This window comes from Myotis nattereri (genome assembly GCF_964212035.1).
Source record: "Myotis nattereri genome assembly, chromosome: 2".
In the NCBI taxonomy this organism is placed as follows: Eukaryota; Metazoa; Chordata; class Mammalia; order Chiroptera; family Vespertilionidae; genus Myotis; species Myotis nattereri.
The window spans coordinates 13,384,856-13,404,910 of NC_138076.1; the positions used below are offsets into that span (position 1 = coordinate 13,384,856).

General features: G+C 38.7%; 1 protein-coding gene across 2 annotated transcripts in view; it reads left to right on the forward strand.

Moving 5' to 3' along the window:
* MSR1 (macrophage scavenger receptor 1) overlaps positions 1–20,055 on the forward strand; it is a gene marked incomplete at its 5' end in the record, with an annotated part of 69,215 nt that overhangs the window by 15,198 nt on the left and 33,962 nt on the right. For both annotated transcript variants that reach the window (XM_081085119.1, XM_081085120.1), the window contains 3 exons: positions 4,015–4,427; positions 7,651–7,837; positions 16,011–16,091. In XM_081085119.1, coding sequence (XP_080941245.1) covers positions 4,015–4,427; positions 7,651–7,837; positions 16,011–16,091 — 681 coding nt within the window. The remainder of the gene's footprint in view (positions 1–4,014; positions 4,428–7,650; positions 7,838–16,010; positions 16,092–20,055) is intronic.

Genomic DNA, 20,055 nt, shown 5'->3' on the forward strand with positions numbered 1-20,055 from the left:
TCCTCTCTGTAAAAAATCAATAAAATATATATATAAAAAAAAAAAGAATAGGGAGATCTTGCCATGTTTATCACTCTTGAATAATGAATAATTGATCATCCATTTATAACTTTAAGTTGTGGATCAGAATATATTACAAAAAAAGAACTAAAATGCAATACATATCTTTATTGATACCAAAAAATTGCAATTATAGGCCAAATATGTCCCTGCTAAAATAATAGTAATCACTTTGTTTTGGCAAATATGAGTTGGTGGGTGAAGTACAATGTTGTACATAAAACTCCGCTTAAATTTAAAGTGTCATATCCATGAAAAGATATTCCTTAATTTTAAAATCTATTCTCTATGCTCTCTTTTCTTAAAGAACCTACTGGATCACTGCGTTAGTAGAACAGCATAATGTCTCTGGACAATCCTATCTAATAAAAGAGTAATATGCAAATTCACCATCACTCCAACAAACAAGATGGCCACCCCCATGTGGTCAAAGATGGCTGCTCCCATGTGGACACAAGATGGCCACCACGAGATGGCCGTCGGGGGAGGGCAATTGTGGGCGATCAGGCCAGCAGGGGAGGGAAGTTGGGAGGGACCAGGCCTGCAGGGGAGGACAGTTGGGGGCAACTAGGCCTGCAAGGGAGGGCAAGTTAGCGGTGACCAGGCCGGCAGGGGAGGGCAGTTACGGGCAACCAGGCCTGCAGGGGAGGGCAATTGGGCCGGCAGGGGAGCAGTTAGGTGTCAATCAGGCTGGCAGGGGAGTGGTAGGAGGTGATCAGGCAGGCAGGCAGGTGAGTGGTTGGGAGCCTGCAGTCCCAGATTGTGAGAGGGATGCCCGACTGCCGGTTTAGGCCTGATCCCGGTGGGCCTAAATGGGCAGTCAGATATCCCTCGAGGGGTCCCAGATTGGAGAGGGTGCAGGCTGGGGTGAGGGACACACACACACACACACACACACACACCCATGCTTGAATTTCATGCACCGGTCCTCTAGTCAAATATAATTCAATATTATATATATATAAATTGTCCCTGAAATACTGCATATTCTTTAGCTCAGAATAATATAGAGTTTTGGTAGGAAAAGGTATTACCAACATGAAAGAGTAAATGTGATCCATGGAATCAAATATAACTCTCTCCCTAGGTCTTTACACAAGCCCTACAAGCTTGTCTCCTTTAGATGTAAATAGAAAAGTAAAAAAATGCCATCTCTCCAATGATAGTGAGAGAAAGGAAGATCTGAAAATAGGAACTCTTGGATTTATGATACAGAGATAAACATTCTTAAAAAAGTAGGGATCAAATTAGTTCTCATTCAGAATTTGGGGAAACAAGAACTGTTTTGTTTTTAAATCTATTAGTAAAATGTAACCTTTATTGTCAATCCATGTTGAACTTGATGTCAATTAAAAACCCTTGGTCATATGACATTTTGTTATATCAGGTGTCTCTTTTATATTGTGAACAAGAGTTTCGTTACCCATATAATATAGAAATTGTTTCCAGTATAACTAAAATTATATGGTTGAATAATTATATCCATATGCCTAGTAAAATAAAGCACAGAGATTACTGTACTTATTGCAATATGGAACTTCCTCCAATTTTTCATATTACACAATATTAATTGCTCCTAGCAATCAATGATGTGCATATAGATGCATAAATCACAGATAGTGAATCCAAAATATTAACAATAACAAAAAAAGCTGAAAGTTAACAAATGCTTATTATGTGCCAGGATATATTCTAAGGACTTCACATAAAATAGCTCATTTAATTATTTGAACACTGACTATTAGTATCCCATTATCCCATTTATATAGAAGTGAAATAGAAGCATTGACACCTTAATTTGCCCAAGGTCACAATTTGTAAAGGAAAGAGCAAGAATTGTTAATCCAAGCAGTTCTAATCCAGAACCTGAATTCTTACCTGCTAACTAAAAACAACAACAACAAAAATCAAAAAAGTAATAATCACCATAAAAGGAAATAAGGGACACTTTGAATTTCAGTCTATCTTATTCCCAGTGTTTTATACTTAGTAGGTGCTTAATAAATAAATCATAGCATTGATGAATTCATAAATGAGGCTGTCAATCCAAAAAGTGTTTCCCATGCTTAATTTAATAAATGGGATACAATCTTAGTAAGAAATATACTTTTCTTGTCCAACTTGTTGATAAATTAAGAAGTATAAAGTTATGCACACTTAAAATGGCCTCTGTTGTGGATCATATAAACATGTAGTCAAATTTAGCTTAATTCAGTTAAGCTAAATGTAAAGAGAATGTAACTAGGAAAATAGGTTATAATGTGTGTTTTTAAAAATTGGGATTTAAGTGCATATATAATTTAATACCTAATATAATAATGGCTACAATAGCAACCATTATCAACAGCTTCTTTAAGTACTAATAAAGGTGGTAAAATCTGTTTTCTCTATAACTAACATAACATTTTTCATGGATAAGGCATTTAAATTTGAATAGAGTTTTCATGTGTGCCATCTGTGTGCTATGAGATTTATATGCCTTATCTCATTCATCCTTAGCACCACTGTTGAGATAGTTACTATTTCTAGATCTTTGTGAGGACTTAAGCAAAGAGAAGATAAGTAACTTTCCCAGAGTAACCCAGCTAATGATGAGGAGTAGAGCCAGTTTCCAGAATCAGGTAGCTTGATGCTGTGTAAACACCAACGTCTTATTTATATAACAGGTACCCTGAGCTAAGGGTGGAAACTAAATGTTTTTTCATGTGTATTTCATTTAATTCTCAAAAACCTATAAAGATGGTACTATTGCTATATCATCTTTACTCAGAAAACTGACAGGTCAGGTATAGCTGATTATGTAGATATATTTTTAAACTATGGGAAGTTAATTATTGCTTAATGGTCAGATATGGAAAAACTTATATAATAAAACTAATATAAATAAGAGACATATACTAGTATATGTAGATAAAAGGTATAAATGATAGAGAAAAATATATAGAGATATGGAAAAATAAGAAAATCTTAACCACTGATTAGTGGTAAAATAGTATTTAATGTTTTCTTTATTTTGTATAAATATGTATTATTTTTATCTGCAAAGTTAATGATTTTGCTTTTCATTTTTTGAAGCTGTAAGCATATTATATTGTTCTAGATAATTTCAGAAGGATAATTAGCTTGTTTAGAGAATATATGTCTATTTGGAAGTACAAATCAGCAGCTCTGTATATCCCCAAAATATAGTCTTGCTTTTGTAATAATAATATGATAGTGAAAACAGAAGTCAGATTTGATATACGTTCACCAAAATGTTAGCATTTAATTTGGAAGAGATTAATGGTAAGTAGTTTTTCCCTATTATTTATCTTCTCTAAATTTTTGCTATGAATATATATTTCATAGTAGACAAAGACCAATCTTATAAAAATAATACCTTTTAAAGTAAGAATATTATTTGCCCAATTTTTTGTTCCACCAACTATAAATTAGGCCTGTGTAAACTGAAAATGACAATTCTTTGCTAGATTAATGATAGGATGAGGAAGATGAACCAACAATTTATTCATACAGTGGATAACACTAATACTTCTATTTTACTACATATTTTATTATTATCATCATCATTTATCGTGATGAGAACTAATATATTCAACATGCTAACTTCAGATACTCTGTTATCTCATTTTATCTTAACAACAGACCCAAGGAGTAGGGTACAGTGCACTTTATAATCTGTGGAATCTCTCTTACTGCAAAAGCCAAATGCAACGGTCCAGGAGATTCTTATACACAGCAATTCAGAAAGAATGGCTTAATCCTGGAATAAATTCTAAAGTAAAGTGGGAATAGGAGACTGTCACCCTCTCAGCAACATGCTACTATGGATCATACATTGTCTACTTAAAATAAATACCTAATTTGGGAGAGCATTCAGAATGTTAGACTGGGATGATATATGCATCTAAGGAGACAGGCCATGACTCTGCTTATTTTTGCTTAAATATGCAGCTCAACTCCTAAAATGGGAAAGGATGAATTGCACAGTTGGTTCAATTAATGCTGATGATTCATCTCAGAGTCTCATGGGAAAAGGAAATGACCGTGAAGAGGATATAAAATTTCGAGAAGTTGTCACAGGAAACCTGAGCAGCATGGAGAAAAGAATCCAGTATATTTCAGATACACAAGCCAATCTCATAGATTCAGAGCATTTCCAAAATGTCAGTGTAATGACTGATCAAAGATTTGATGATGTTCTTCTCCAACTGAGAACCGTGGCTTCCTCAGTCCAGGAACATGGAAATGAAATAGACGAAATCTCCAAGTCATTAATAAGTCTGAACACCACATTACTTGCTTTGCAGCTCAGTATTGAAACACTGAATGGCAAAGTCCAAGAGAATACAATTAAACAACAAGAGGTAAGAACTTTCTTATTAGAAGGCCACATGCTGCCACTGAATTCATTTAGCTCCTATCTCCTCAGAGGAGCAGGAGAGCAAACATTGCAAACCCTGATTGAACATCATCCTACCTACCCAGATTCCTTTCAGAATATTACCAGGTCTCAGATAGATTTATCTAGTTCCTTTTCCAGAATCCCAGCAAAAAGGAAAATACTTTTCCATTGGATATAGCCTCTCAATGTATTTTAGTATAATAAAACCTGGTATAGTATTTCTTGCAGCTGCCTAAACCAATTCTGAGTTTTAGATTACCTTAGCAGATCTGGGAAGATGGGCACTCTGTAAATTTTACAATAGACCCCCCAGTTTTTTTTATCCTCATCCCTTACATGGATAACCTTAAAAATCTAGTTTAAAATAGTTTGTCACTCCCAGGAAGTATACATAACTTTTATGTGTAAATTAAGTATAATTTAAAAATGAAAATTTGAATAATGTATTACATGTATTATCATAATAGCATCAAATATACAAGACAGAAGAGCAAGATATATTCTAGACCAGTTGTAAGCAAAAGTTTCTTTTAAAGGGTCAAGTAAATATTTACCTTTGGGACTACATGGTCTATGTCGAAACTACTCAACTCTGATAAAAGTAGAGCAGAGAAACAAAACATTATCAAAATAGATAAGAAAGTTTGGTACATCAGAAAGAGAAAAGGCCAATGCCCAACGGAAAAACCAAGAAAAGACTTGAAAGGAAAAGTAATAAAGAAAATATAAAAAATTTTATGATTTGGCACTTAACCTTATCATAGTTTGAAAAGCAAATTAAGTATCAAGAATTTATTGTGTCTACTTTTACTCTGCCAAGTTAAATATATTGATAGTGCCAAGAATTTAGGTGCAAAAAGTAGGCACTAATGTAGAATTAGTAAGATTTTAAGATGATATTAAGTATTTGGAGGACAGTGTGAAAATATTGAACAAAAAATTTAATATTTACACCCTTTGGTCAGATTCACTTTCAGGACGCTGTCCTATAGAAACACACACACATATATAAAATGATGTTCAGCCCAGCCAGTGTGGTGCACTGGTTGAATGTTGACCTGTTGGCCTATGAACTAGGAAGTCAATGATTCTAATCCCAGTCAGGGCACATGTCCGGGTTGCAGGCTTGATTTGATCCCCAATAGGGGTTATGCAGGGGGCAGCTGATCAATGATTCTCTCTCTCCTTCTCCCTCTCTGAAATCAATAAAAAAAATTTAAAAGATGTTCATTATAGCATAATTTAAAATTATCAAATATGTGCAGCTCAAAACTCTTAAGAGGAATCAAATAAACTATGAAAAATATATGCAGTATATTTCCATTAAATTATTAAATATAAGGCAGCCGCTAAGTATTATAATAGGTAGATATATTATTGAGTAAAAATCTACACTAATAAAAGAGAAAAATGGTAATTGGCGTACGGCGATATCTTTTTCATTGGCTAATCAGGGCTATATGCAAATTAACTGCCAACTAAGATTGGCAGTTAACTGCCAACTAAGATTGGCAGTTAACTGCCAACTAAGATTGGCAGTTAACTGCCAACAAGATGGCGGCTAATTTGCATATGTAGGCACAATGCAGGGAGGCGAAAGGGAAAGCAGGAAGAAGCCCCCTGCCACTGACAGTGATCTGAAACCCAGGGGGGAGCTAAGAGCTGGGGGGCAGGGCAAAGGCGGCCCTGGGGCGACCTTTGCCCTGCCCCCCAGCCATGATCGGAGAATCAGGCGCCTTTGCCGCCCTGGCCAGTGATAGCAGGAAGTAGGGGTGGAGCCAGCGATGGGAGCTGGGCACGGTCGAAGCTGGCAGTCCTGGGAGCTAGGGGTCCCTTGCCTGGGCCTAAAGCGTAGCCCACGATCGCGGCGCCCCCCGCTGCCACTGCAGGTCCCCGCTGCCTGGGCCAGACGCCTAGGCCAGAGGCGTTAGGCCTGGGCAGGGGCGGAGCCTGCAACCGCGGGGAGCTGGGGGTCCCCTGCCCAGGCCTGACATCTCTGCCGGAGGCCTCAGGCCTGGTCAAGGGGCCGATCCGGTGATTGGTGATTGGAGGGTGATGAGGGTCAACTCCTCTGGCTGAGGCATCAGGCCTGGGTGGGGGGCGGAGCCTGGGATTGGGGGGATATGATGGTCCCCTTGCCCAGGCCTGAAGCCTGGGTCAGAGGCGTCAGGCTTGGGCGGGGGGTGGAGCAAGCGATCAGAGGGAGATGGGGGTCCCCTGCCCAGGCATGATTCCTGGGCCAGAGGCCTCAGGCCTGGGCGGGGGCCAGAGCCAGTGATCGGGGGGAGATGGGGGTCCCCTGTCCAAGCCTGACACCTCTGGCGGAGGCGTCAGGCCTGGGCAAGGGGCCGATCAGGCGATCGGAGGGTGATGGGGGTCAACGCCTGAGGGCTCCCAGTATGTGAGAGGGGGCAGGCTGGGCTGAGGGACACTCCCCCCCCCACCCCCCCACACCCAGTGCACGAATTTCGTGCACCGGGCCCCTAGTTTAAATATATTATTGAGTCAAAAATTAAAGCACGTCCCAAATCAAACAAGTACTATCTCTCTTGTTCACAATCTCTCTATATGTGCATATATGCATGCAGGCATATAAATGCCATTAAAAACAAAATAATAATGAAATCTCAAATACAGAGGCAATAAAAATTAAAAATAAGATATTGTTAATATGCTAGTTGAGATTGTATTGAATATGAAAAGCGATCCTGAATGTTCATTTCCACTGGAAAATATGGCATTAAACTTTGTTATTGATATAAAACAATTATATATTCAATCGGTCACATTCACAGAATTGGAATATTAAATTTTACTATAAGTACAGTATAAAAAAGTTTTACTTCAGATAATTAAAAATCATATCACAAGTGTTTTAAAATTATTTTATTAGCGTTTTGACATCTATATATTTGGAAATAGAAGAATACCTTAGATATATTCAACTAAGGGGGGAGCAGGGAAGAGGGTGTGAATATTCAGCTGTTCAGTCAAAAGAGGAAATGCTTCAAAACCAAATAATTAATCTTTTAAAATAGTTCTCTAATTTTTTTAATCTTATTCCATAATATTCTTGTAATATTATATGTATTTTTTTTAAACCTGGCTTCCAGGGTTTCTTAAGCTTATATATTTTTTAAATAATGGTGTAACAAAAATTGTGGATGCTTGATTGTGCTTCGCAGGAGATGAGTAAATTAGAGGAGCGTGTGCACAATGCATCAGCAGAAATTATGTCTATGAAAGAAAAACAAGCACATTTGGAACAGGAAATAAAAGGAGAAGTGAAACTATTGAACAACATCACTAATGATCTCAGACTGAAAGATTGGGAACATTCTCAGACACTGAAAAATATCACTTTAATTCAAGGTAAAATACCTTCTTTTCTTCCAGAAAATGATATATTAAAATGTAATGATACACATGAGATTTGATCTTCAAAATCCTATGACTTAAAACAGTTTTTGAGCATACATTTACTACAAATATCTATAGAAAGAAATCTTCAGATCATATTAGGACATGGTTGGGTAACAGTCTCCTGGTATCCTTTAAATAGAAAGGGATAAAAAAAAGAAATCTTAGGTTCTAATCAGTCATTGTTCCAAGTTTTCTGTAAGGCACAAAGTTCTCTATCTGTCTATAAATCAAGCTTGTTAATTCTCTTTTTCAAAACTTCCAGATTCTTTCTTATGTTTTACCCTATTGTATTATTAATTAGAAAAGTCTGTGAACTCTCCAAAATAAATGAATTTGTCCATTTCTTTTTCATTTGTTTATAAGGCAAGGTGAATTTGCAAATTAGTATTTTTATACTAGTTTCTAATTATTTACATTTTTAGTATTTTTCATATTTACTTTCAGCCTTTTGTATTCTTTTGTTTAGGTTCGTCTCTCATAAAGAACAAGTCTCAGAAGACTATATAGAGTACATTTTTGTTTCCAATGCTTACAATTCAGAAAAAGTAAATAATGTTTATTTATAGATATATACATATGCAATAAGAAAGCTTATTTTTTAAATGCAGGGAAATGAGACACACAAACTTCATATTATCTTTTTAACTATCTTTGAAAAGGAAGTAGATCAATGAGTCTGGTAGAATGTAGATTAGATACCTATTTCTTGGATTGCAGGGATGTTCTCTTTATTACTGTGCAGTATAGCTTACTTATAGAGAACACGTATATATTCTTTAATTATTACATTAAAATAGGTGATAAAGAAAATTTTCATTAATCAGCTTTCTCTCTAACTACACTTTAGATTTCAAATAAAGATCCTAAACTTTACAAATCTAAATCTAAATCGTTGATTCTTCAGCATCTCACTCTATCCACCCCCAAATCTGTTGCTTTCCCGGTCTTATCTGTTGGTTGTATCATTGTTCAATTTATTACTCACTCAAACATCTTGGAGACTATCTTTGACATTTTCCTCTCACTCCCTACATCCAATCCATCTATGAGTCCTATTAACTCACAATATTTCAAATAAAATTCAGTTTCACTATTTCATCTGCTACTATTCTAATTCAAGCAACTATACTCCAGTTCAATGTACTCCATCAGCTTCCCAATTGTTTAGCCTAACTGTACTCTTAATTCATTCCACATAATTTAGAGCAAAAGAGTGCTATCAAAAAATATCCTTAGCCTGGCTGGGGTGTCTCAGTGGTTGACAGTTGGCCCATGTACCAGGAATTTATGGTTCGATTCCAGGTCAGGGCACATTCCAGGTTGCTGGATCGATCCCCAGTAGGGGGCATTGCAGGGGGCTGCTGATCAGTATTTCTGTCATTGAAGTTTCTATCTCTCTATCCCTCTCCCTTCCTTTCTCTCTAAAATCAATAAAAACATATCTATAATAATAAAAGCATATTATGCTAATTAGACCAGATAGCCGAACGTCCTTCCGGACGAAGCCGGGGTCTGTGAGGGCTGAGGCAGCCACCGCAGTTACCAGGGCTGAGCCCCTTGCATGAATTTCGTGCATCAGGCCTCTAGTAAAAGCATAATATGCTAATTAGATCCGATGTCCTTCTGGACGAAGCTGGGGCTGCGAGGGAAGCCCGGGTTGCAGGTGCGAGCGGGAAGCCGGTGCCAGCAACCAAGGGAAGGAAGGCTTACTCTTACATGAATTTTGTGTATCAGGCCTCTAGTTTAAAAATATCATTAGACCTTTCCTCTCTCAAGCTAAGATGCTCCAATATCTCCCTATTGGACATATAAGAAAATCTAAACTTCTACTTGGTCTGGCACCCATCTCCTTATCTGCCCTTATTTTCTAATTTTCCCTCTGTCTAGCTTAGAAATCTAGAAGAATGAAAATGCCATTAAAAGCTGTGAGGTAAGCCCTGACCCTGTGGCTCGGTTGGAGGGTTCTCCCATACACCAAAAGGATTCCTCATCAGGGCACATACTTAGGTTGCAGATTCGGTCCCCAGTCAGAGTATGTGTGGGAGGAAATCAATCAATGTTTCTCTCTCACACCCATGTTGTCTGTCTCTCTCTCTCTCCCTCTCTCTCTCTCTCTCTCTCTCTCTCTCTCTCTCTATCGCCAAAAAGTGTAAGTTAATAAGGAGGAAGTGCTAGTTTCACTTGTTGCTATCTGCAATGAGCAATAGACTCTCTCTGTCTTGAAATGTCCTTCTGTTACCTCTCCACTCCTTCTTGGCTCCACTCAAAATCACCTTTTTAGAGATGAGTTCTCCCTTCCTCATTCTCATTCTTCTCTCCATCTCTCTATCTTTATTTTCTTTAAGTTTCTCATAGTACTTATGGCTATGTGAAATTGTTTTCCACTTTCATTTGCTATTTGTTTATTATATATCTTTCAATAGAATGTGAGTCCAGGAAGTTGGGTCTTGTCTCTCTTACACTCTGTCTTTTCTAGCACCTGTTAGAGCACCTGATATATAGTGGGTGAGCAACTATATGTGTATTGAATGACTACGTGAAACTAGAACTTTTATTTCTTTTCATTTTCAGTACTATCTTGTCAAGTTACACTTTGTAATGGCATTTGGCAATGGCATTCTTCCAAGTTTCCAAGATAGAACATTTAATTTTTTTTTTTAAATATATTTTATTGATTTTTTACAGAGAGGAAGGGAGAGAGATAGAGAGTTAGAAACATCGATGAGAGAGAAACATCGATCAGCTGCCTCCTGCACATCTCCTACTGGGGATGTGCCCGCAACCCAGGTACATGCCCTTGACCGGAATCGAACCTGGGACCTTTCAGTCCGCAGGCCGACGCTCTATCCGCTGAGCCAAACCGGTTTCGGCCATTTAATTGTTTTTTATTCTTTCTCCCAAGGCAGTTGGTTCTTATGTTCTACCCTTTATATTCTTGTGTAAGCTGTTTTTATCACTGCTCTGCCAGACTATTGAAATAGTCTCCCAATCATTTCCTGCCTCAATCCTTCACACTATAATCCTTTCTACATTCTTGTTAGAATGCAGTGTTCCTGAAGGAAACCTAGATTACAAAAAGCCTCTCACTGCCTCCTCATTAGACATATAGTATATGTCTCTTTTTACCATTTAAAGGATTGTGTAATGTGTTTCTTAACTATTTTTTAATGTTTCATGCTCTCCTTTTCTCGTTTTGATCCTAAATATTTCAATTGATTTTACTGTGATTATAACATACCCAATACTTTCATACATCCTGCCTCGGGTCTTTTCCTTCACTTGAAATAATATCTTTCCTCTTCTATTAGTATCTGAAAATATCTACCATTCAATGTCCATCTAATACGTGAGCTCTTACATGAAGCCTTCTCTGGTTCCACCATAGTAATACTGCTGCTGACATTTATATTTTGCTTAATATTGAACAGTATTTTTTTCACAGGAGTATTCTTAATATGATTGTCATATATAAAAGTATCTCATATTACCTTGTAGTGAAATGTTAGATCTTCTTGGAAACAATAAGTTCCTTATAATGAAGGACTATTTCTATATTCTTTGTAGCATCTAGCCATAAAATACATTTATAAATAGATATTTATTAAACTGCAACCCAGAAATATACACTGAGTGGCCAAATTATTATGACCACCTGACGTTTGTAGGCAAATTAGCTATAATTTCACACTGACGTTGCCAGAGGGCCAGACCATTTTAAATAGGGAAGAAGGTTGTTTACCAGTAGAAGTGATTTTTTTCTGAATATATGAGTAAACAATGCGATTTAACAGTCTTTGAACGTGCAATATATTTGAACGTGAGTGGCCAGATTATTATGACCACCTGACATTTGTAGGCAGATTAGCCGTACACTGCATCATATGGGATATGGAAGCCGAAGGCCTGTTCGAACACCTTTGATGTCTGCAGTTACCAAGATAAAACGTCTCCAATTCACACAGGAACACAAGGATTGGACAGTCGAGCATTGGAAAAAAGTCATGTGGTCCGATGAATCACGTTTCCAGTTGCATCATGCAGATGGCAGAGTGAGAATTTGGCAGAAACAGCATGAAAGCATGCACCCCACATGCATGAGTGCAACTCTTCAAGCTGGTGGGTCAGTGTTATGGTTTGGGGCATGTTTTCCTGGCATGATTTGGGCCCTTTAATTCGTGTGGAACAAAGTCTGAATGGCACAACATACCTAAGTATCGTTGCTGATCAAGTTCATCCTGTCATGTTGATGGCATATCCCAATGGAGATGACTTCTTCCAACAAGACAATGTGCCATGCCACGGTGCTCGTACTGTGCAGGAGTGGTTTCAAGAACATGAGGGAGACTTTACCTTGCTTAGGTGGCCCCCACAATCACCAGATCTCAATCCAATTGAGCATTTGTGGGATGAAGTTAAAAGAGCCATCAAGCAGCTGGTTCCACAACCATCAAATCTCACAGAACTGGACAGGCATGGTGTCAGATTCCTCGCATCACTTTTCAACATCTCGTGGTGTCGGTGCCAAGAAGAATCGCTGCAGTATTGAAGGCAACAGGTGGCCCAATGAAGTACTGATGGTGTGGTCATAATAATATGGCCGCTCAGGTTTATATATATCCTATGTTCAAAGGCTGTTAAATCGCATTGTTTACCCATATCTTCAGAAAAAAATTACTTCTACTGTCGTGGTAAACAACCTGCTTCCCTATTTATAATGGTCTGGCCCTCTAGCAACTTCAGCATGAAATTATAGCTAATTTGCCTACAAACGTCAGGTGGTCATAATAATCTGGCCACTCAGTGTATATTTTATAAATTAATGAGTTCTTTATCATTTGTGGGTTGTAGGATCATATCATTACTTTCTGTCCTTTTCTTTATATTAACAATTGCTAAATAACTATAAAAATAAAAGAAATTAAAATGTTTTAATACATTTCTCAGCTAATTATAGTAATTAGAGTTTAAAGGACTAAATTATTAAAATGGTAAACAGTTTGGTAGAGAGTGGGGGACAACATGACTTAAGTAGGTGAGCACTGAGGCAGGAAGCTAAGAGAAATAAAATATGTCTCAGTAGTGAAAAAAGATAACATAATGCTCACTTGGGAAAATGTTAATGTATTTTTCCAGCACCTAAAAGCAAAATCCAAATATATATATTTCATGGTACGGAAGAAGAATAAGCAATTGGTGGTATTTAAATTTGGATATTTGGGTGCAATTAATTATTGGAATTTGAAAATAGATTGATGTGTCTTTAGCCACTATAGAGGAAAAATTAATCTCAGGAATAATGGAAGATCAGATGTCAAAAATGAAGTCAATTAAATTTGGAATACTATAGCCTAGCCCAGTGGTCCGCAAACTGTGGCTCATGAGCCACATGCGGCTCTTTGACCCCTTGAGTGTGGCTCTTCCACAAAATACCACGTGCGGGTGCGCACGTACAGTGTGATTGAAACTTCATGGCCCATGCGCAGAAGTCGGTATTTTGTGGAAGAGTCACACTCAAGGGGCCAAAGAACCGCATGTGGCTCGCGAGCCGCAGTTTGCTGACCACTGGCCTATGATGTCAGGAAAAAAGGGTTCTGGTTTTGGTTTTACCCAATTAGCTTTAAGACCTTGAATAACTCACTCTCTCTGACCCTCTACAAGTATGTTTGACTAAACAATCTTTAAGGCTTTTCCAGATTAAATATATCTAACTTGGTGAGCATGAACACTGGAAGAATATAAAAAAGGGGGCAGGTGTAAGTAGTTAGAGCCTACTTAACATTTGATCTCAATATGAGGCAAGATTGAGAACAAAGTAAATAATTTATTATCATAATGATTTGGACATGAAGCATAACTACAAATTTCAGCAGATATTGTTAGTGCTATTTTATCATCTAAGGATTTAAAATAATGATATGCCTGCATTGAGTGTCTACCCCCTGGTGGTCAGTGCATGTCATAGCGACCAGTCATTCCTGGTTGGTCTGCCTTTAGGGTCAATTTGCATATTACCCTTTTATTATATAGGACTAGAGGCCCTGTGCACATAAATTTGTGCATTCAGCGGGGGGAGGGGCATCCCTTAGCCCAGCCTGTGCCCTCTTTCAGTCTGGGACCCCTCGGGGGATGACCACCTGCTGGCTTAGGCCTGCTCCCCAGGGGATTGGGCCTAAGCTGGCAATCAGACATCCCTCTGGCAGCCTGGCAGCCCTTGGGGGATGTCCACTTGCCAATGGGGAGCAGGCCTAAGCTGCAGTTGGACATCCTTAGTGCTGCTGAGGAGGCGGGAGAGGCTCCCACCACCACTGCTGTACTAGCAGCCATCAGCCTGGCTTGTGGCTGAGCAGAGCTCCCCCATGTGGGAGTGCCCTGACCACCAGAGGGCAGCTCCTGCATTGAGCGTCTGCCCCCTGGTGGTCAGTGTGTGTCATAGTGACCAGTCATTCCCAGTCTTTCTGCTGTTAGGGTCAGTTTGCATATTACCCTTTTACTATATAGGATAGAGGCCTGGTGCAGGGGTGGGGGCCGGCTGGTTTGCCCTGAAGGGTGTCCCGGATCAGGGTGGGGGTCTTGCTGGGGTGCCTGGCCAGCCTGGGTGAGGGGCTGATGACTGTTTTCAGACTGACCACACCGCCTTTAGGGTGGAGGTCCCCACTGGGGTGCCTGGCCAGTCTGGGTGAGATACTGAGGGCCGTTTTCAGGCTGGCCGGCAACTAAAGCTCCCAGCCTCTCCTTTTTTCCTTTTTTGTTTTTATTCTGGGATTTATTTACCTTCTATAATTGAAACTTTGTTGCTGTCACTGGAGCTGAGAGCCAGGCTCCTGCTTGCTCCAGCTCTGTGGCCACAGCCTGCTGAAAGCAGGTATCTGGGGTTTGTTTACCTTCTATAATTGAAACTTTGTTGCTTTCGGAGCTCAGAGCTGGGCCACAGCAGGCAGGGAACCTTGGCTTCCTCCATCACTGGAGCAAGCAAGCCTCCTGCTTGCTTCAGCTGCGTGGCTGCCGGCCACCATCTTGGTTGTGTTAATTTGCATATCTCACTGATTAGCCAATGGGAGGCATAGCGAAGGTACGGTCAATTACCGTATTTGTCTGTTATTAAATAGGATGATGCATCTGGTTTGTTTCTTCCTCTTGGAGCTCAAAAAATTGCTTAGTGTTTTGCTTTAAAGGTAGGGAATGGTATTTTTGCCCTGTGCACTCTGTACAGAAGAGATAATACTAGTTAGCATACCTTTAGGTTCTAAAGACATGCTCAGTACCATCATTCTAAAGAAGTGATCACCACATATCGTATATCTGTTTTACTGGGCACAAAAAATTCAAATGACTGTATAAGTGTTGCTCAGGGATACCTTGGTAATTGTGAGGCCAACTAGTCATTAATATTCCCTGCAGCCCCTCCAATTATATATATATATATATATATATATATATATATATATATATATATATATATATGGACCATACTTAATATTTTACTTGAAAAACTATTCCTTTATTCATTTTCACCTGCCTGCCATTCCCCACATCTCTCCCACTTACCCAGAATTCTCTTTCATGTCATTCTCTTCAGTGTTCAAAATATCCTGCAAATCCCACTCCCTCAATAAAGCCTTTTCAAATATTGCTACCCATGCTGATCTGAACCTACCAAATATCTGAGTTTGTCACTTTCAACATTGTTTAGGTTGTCTAGTATGTGTGGTTTTGTTTCCCTTGAGGGTATCTGTTATGAGTTATAAGTCCTTACTTATACATTTCCCACACAGTATGGAACTCAATACAGTGAATTATGCCAAGCATGTGCATAATACTACTGTGGGTTTGCGCCATCATTGATTCATTGTCTCTTCTCTGCCCCCTGCTTCTGAGAACCTGGAAAAGTGCTAGGCACACATAAATATTTATACATAATTAGGTTGTCTAATTTAGGGCTGGCTCATTTTTACCATAATAGGGCATTGCATTACTCAATATGGGTGTGCTTCATTCTTATTTATTCTTCATTATTGTGTAACAAATAACAGACTCTGGATTTACTTATACAATTGTCTTAACAAATAAGTTCATTTTGCCTGTTTTAAAACTATGATCAGTAATTGTAATTTCTTTTTTAAAGGGCCACCTGGACCCCCAGGTGAAAAAGGAGATAGAGGCTTCATTGGAGAAACTGGTCCACCAGGCCTTCCAGGTCCAATAGGTATGATAATAGAAACTACTTAATCATATACATGTCCATGTATGTGTGCAGTGTGTGTATGCATTGAAGGGCACATTACCTGTTCCAGCAGCCTAATCACTATAATGTACTGAATGGCAAACACTGATTCGGAAGAAAGTTAAACGCTTTAGCCAGAGCAACCACATGGGTGGTTCATAAACCTCATAAATGAAGGGAGTCTCTGTACCATGGGCTGAAGACAGTATATGGCAGTGATCTAGGTTTAGATCACATGTGAAAGAGCACATGAAAATCATCTTCACTTTAAATATATTTGCAAGTTATCTGGTTTTTGAGATACAAAAATATTCATTAATACAAGTCAAAAGCAAGTTCGCTTATATTTCTTGTGTAGCCCTTAAGTGGAATATATCTGCATAAACCTATGAAATCCAAATGTAAATATTGACTAGAATGCAGGTGATTTTTTCCTGTGCTGACAGACATTCTCTGTATTTTAGTTAGAGCAAGACTGTTTCAAACGATTTTTCTCTGTCTATGTTATAATATCGAAAGCAATATTTTGAAAGAAGATAGTAGAAGACACAAAAGGCGAAAGAGCATAAACTTTCTTTGATCTCAAGAAAATAAAGAAGACAGTAACAATAACATGATTGTCATGTTATTCTTGGCTAGAAATCAAACACCCACATGTTTTTTGAAAGTGGGGAGTATATTGCATGGTCTAATTATAACGAGATGGTTTGTGCTGACCAAAGTGTCTAAATATCATATACTTCATCTTATTTTTCTGTCTTCTGATTATATGAAATACTATTTTTTCCAATCAATGTATTGACCACCCCAGGTGACATCAGAAAAATAATTTTTAAAAATGAAAAGCATGGATTTTACACCTGCCTGACCTTTACATCATTGTGTTTAAAAAGTCGCTGTATGAGGTTTATGTGAGAAAAATCATTTCAAAGAAATAAATACCTATTTTATATATATAATGGGTTGTTTGTGCGCATTTGAAAGTACTGTCAGGGAAGATTCTTTATTCAGAAAAGTCTTTCTACTTGACTAGCATTAAGCAGATCTTAATAATGGTGCATTAATGGCCTAAGCAGGTGAAGTAACCAGTAGTAGTCAGCTGCCAGAGCTGCTATTGTCAGAGGCCTGTCAGCTCCTCCATCACATAGTACAACTGTCACAGCTTTATAATTCAGCCATAAAAGTGGAGAATGGGTTACAACTTGCCCTGCAAAGCCTCATCTGGGAGCATCTTCTGCAGCTCTTTCTGAACTATGGATGCATGAAACACAAAGAAGGATTTACAAGCCTTAGCTCTAGTTAATACCATCAACAAATGCCATGGCAAAGCTGCTTTGATTCTTGTAGTGAGAGCTTAGTCTATTGCTGTTGGTACTACTCATTTACCGGTACACAGATAGGCATTATCCAGGCCCTCATAACAGAAAGATTTCATTTGTTGGGGTGATAAGTGGACTCTTTTAGATGGTTAGGTCACCACTTGGTTTGGTGTACTGTCGCAGAAGTACCCAAGTCATCAAGCATCTCTCTTAATGAATTCCTCCTTCCTTAATTGCCGCATTCTGTTTTGTCCTCTGCCAAATTGCCTAACTGGCCATAGTTGGTACTGGAATAAAGAAGTTAAGAATATATAATGGACTGTCAGGATAATTCTACTTACTGATTTGAGCAAGTTTATTAAAATTCCACCTATACATCTAATGAAACCCACTAAACTCAGCTTGACAACGTCAAAGTCACTTAGACTCACACCAATAATATGAAAATCTGAGAAACTTAAGTGGTTGTGCTGGTGGTCTTAAGTAATCAATACCATCACAATTTTACTCATGTACAGGGTGGATATTATGCTAAAATATGCTTTACCTCAAAATAATATGATAGAAATTTATTTCAGAGTGTCATTTCCTCGGAGTTATGCCAGGGAGAAGGACCTATTATTGCCTTTTACTCGAGATACTGTTCTTTCCCTGTGCCTGGTGCTTCATAGGCCTCTGTGGATCCCGTGCACAGAAATGCAGTTTCTTCCTTCACAGAACTTACAATATGATAAGTAATTACATAAGGGTGATGAGTGTCATGATCAAGGATTCCTGATCTCACATGAGATTTGGGGGGGGCCACTTTTAGGGTGATTTCATCACATTGGGAATGCTTTGAAGAACACCTCCTAGTTCCTAAAGAAACCTCTTGGTAGCCTTTCTTCCCATTATGAGATCACAGGGGAGCCTGACCTGTAGGCACAGGAGGTATGACCTTCATAAAATGCCTTGAGGGAGAACCAAAGACTCATTGGCTGCAAAATTCTCATCCACTGGGGCTGTTGACTTTCCTTATGTGGTCTGTATTTTCCACCATGGAATCATGCCTCTGGAGGATAAATGAACCCTAGCCTCATGTTGTATATTGGAGTATGGGAACCATGTGGTATCAGACTTTATTTCCAGGCCTGTCTTTATTCCAGCCCACTCCTACTGCCGGACTGATCTAGAGAGGCCCCGCCTCAGGCTTCCTCGGGACAGTGCTTGCTAAATATACATGTTGTGCCAATGAATTAAAAAAAAATGGCACTGCTAACTATGTACATATCATTAAATAAAACTAAGTTTAGCAGTCTTCACAAAAGGCTGGTGAAGTAATAATTATATTACTATAAAGAAGGCGGAGGAGAAGGAGGGCGAAGAAAGCATTTATCATAAGGCAGGCACTTTTTCTGAGTGTTTTACATTAATTAGCTCTTTTAATAATCACATCAACCTTGTGATACAGGGACAAATAATATACCATTTTACAGATGCCAGGAAGGTTAAGTGGCCTGCCAGAAATCAAGCAGCAGCTAAGAGGCAGAGCCAGTATTTGAACCCAGATGGACAGGACTGCAGGTTCCGTGTTCTTAACCAGTCAGCTAGACCACAGAAAGAAGCCAGAATGGAGAGCTAGGGACCCAGGATGTGTGAATCATGGTCAGACCAGCGTTATATAAATAATTGGATCTCTCTGTCTTCTGTTCCTGCCTCTATAAAATGACAGACTTGAATCAAATGAGGTGTAAGGCCCCTTAAAAGATTTCATAGCTGAGATTCTGTGTAAAATGTACTTGTGTTGCCTGTGGATTAGAGGCAGGTGCCAGATCCTTTCCTCTTGCCACAGATTATTGCAGAGAATTAGTTAATTGCTACCTAAAAGGCTTAGAGAATCTGATCTCTTGGAATAAAATTCAATAGTGGTGCTTTTATGTAGGGGTCACATTTTCAGACATCATTAAAAAAACCATTGGGCTATATGGAGTCGGCTTAAACATCCCATAATAGAGGCCTGTCAGTTGAGTAATTTCTAGTATCACATGTGCTTTTTTTATGGATTCATTTGTTCACTTATTGAGAAGGTAACATACTCTCTGGTTGAACAGCTGTATTCTGAAGGTCACTCTGATGTACTCAGTGGGCCGTCATTGGAGAGGCTCTTTCTGATCCCCAGAGGCATTCTCTATTACATTTCTTTGTTTTCCTAAAATTTTAATCTCCAAAATTACCTCCTATGTATATCTGTTAACTTTGGTACCGTCTGTCTCCACACTGGAAGATCTGTTTGGATAAGAGCCTTTGTAACTCCAGAGTGGGCAGGGACTGGAACAATGTGCATGCTCGTATGGTCTGTTTGGATTAATAGAGAAAATGGTCCACATGGGAGTCACCAGTGAGTGGTACGCTATAAAAAGTGGAGAATGTTCTAAGATAAAGAGAAAAGAAAGTTCAGAGTCAGTTTTTATTTGTAAATTTGAGAGACAGATCTTAATACTTGCAAGTGCAAAGGTCTGACTGCCTTGCTTGGAGAATGAAGAAAGGTATAAATATTAACCTATCAGCCTGTTTTAAGAACTGATGTCAGGTCTTTTTTAGGCTGTATGCTATGTATACAACTGTATATATGCATACTGTGTATACAC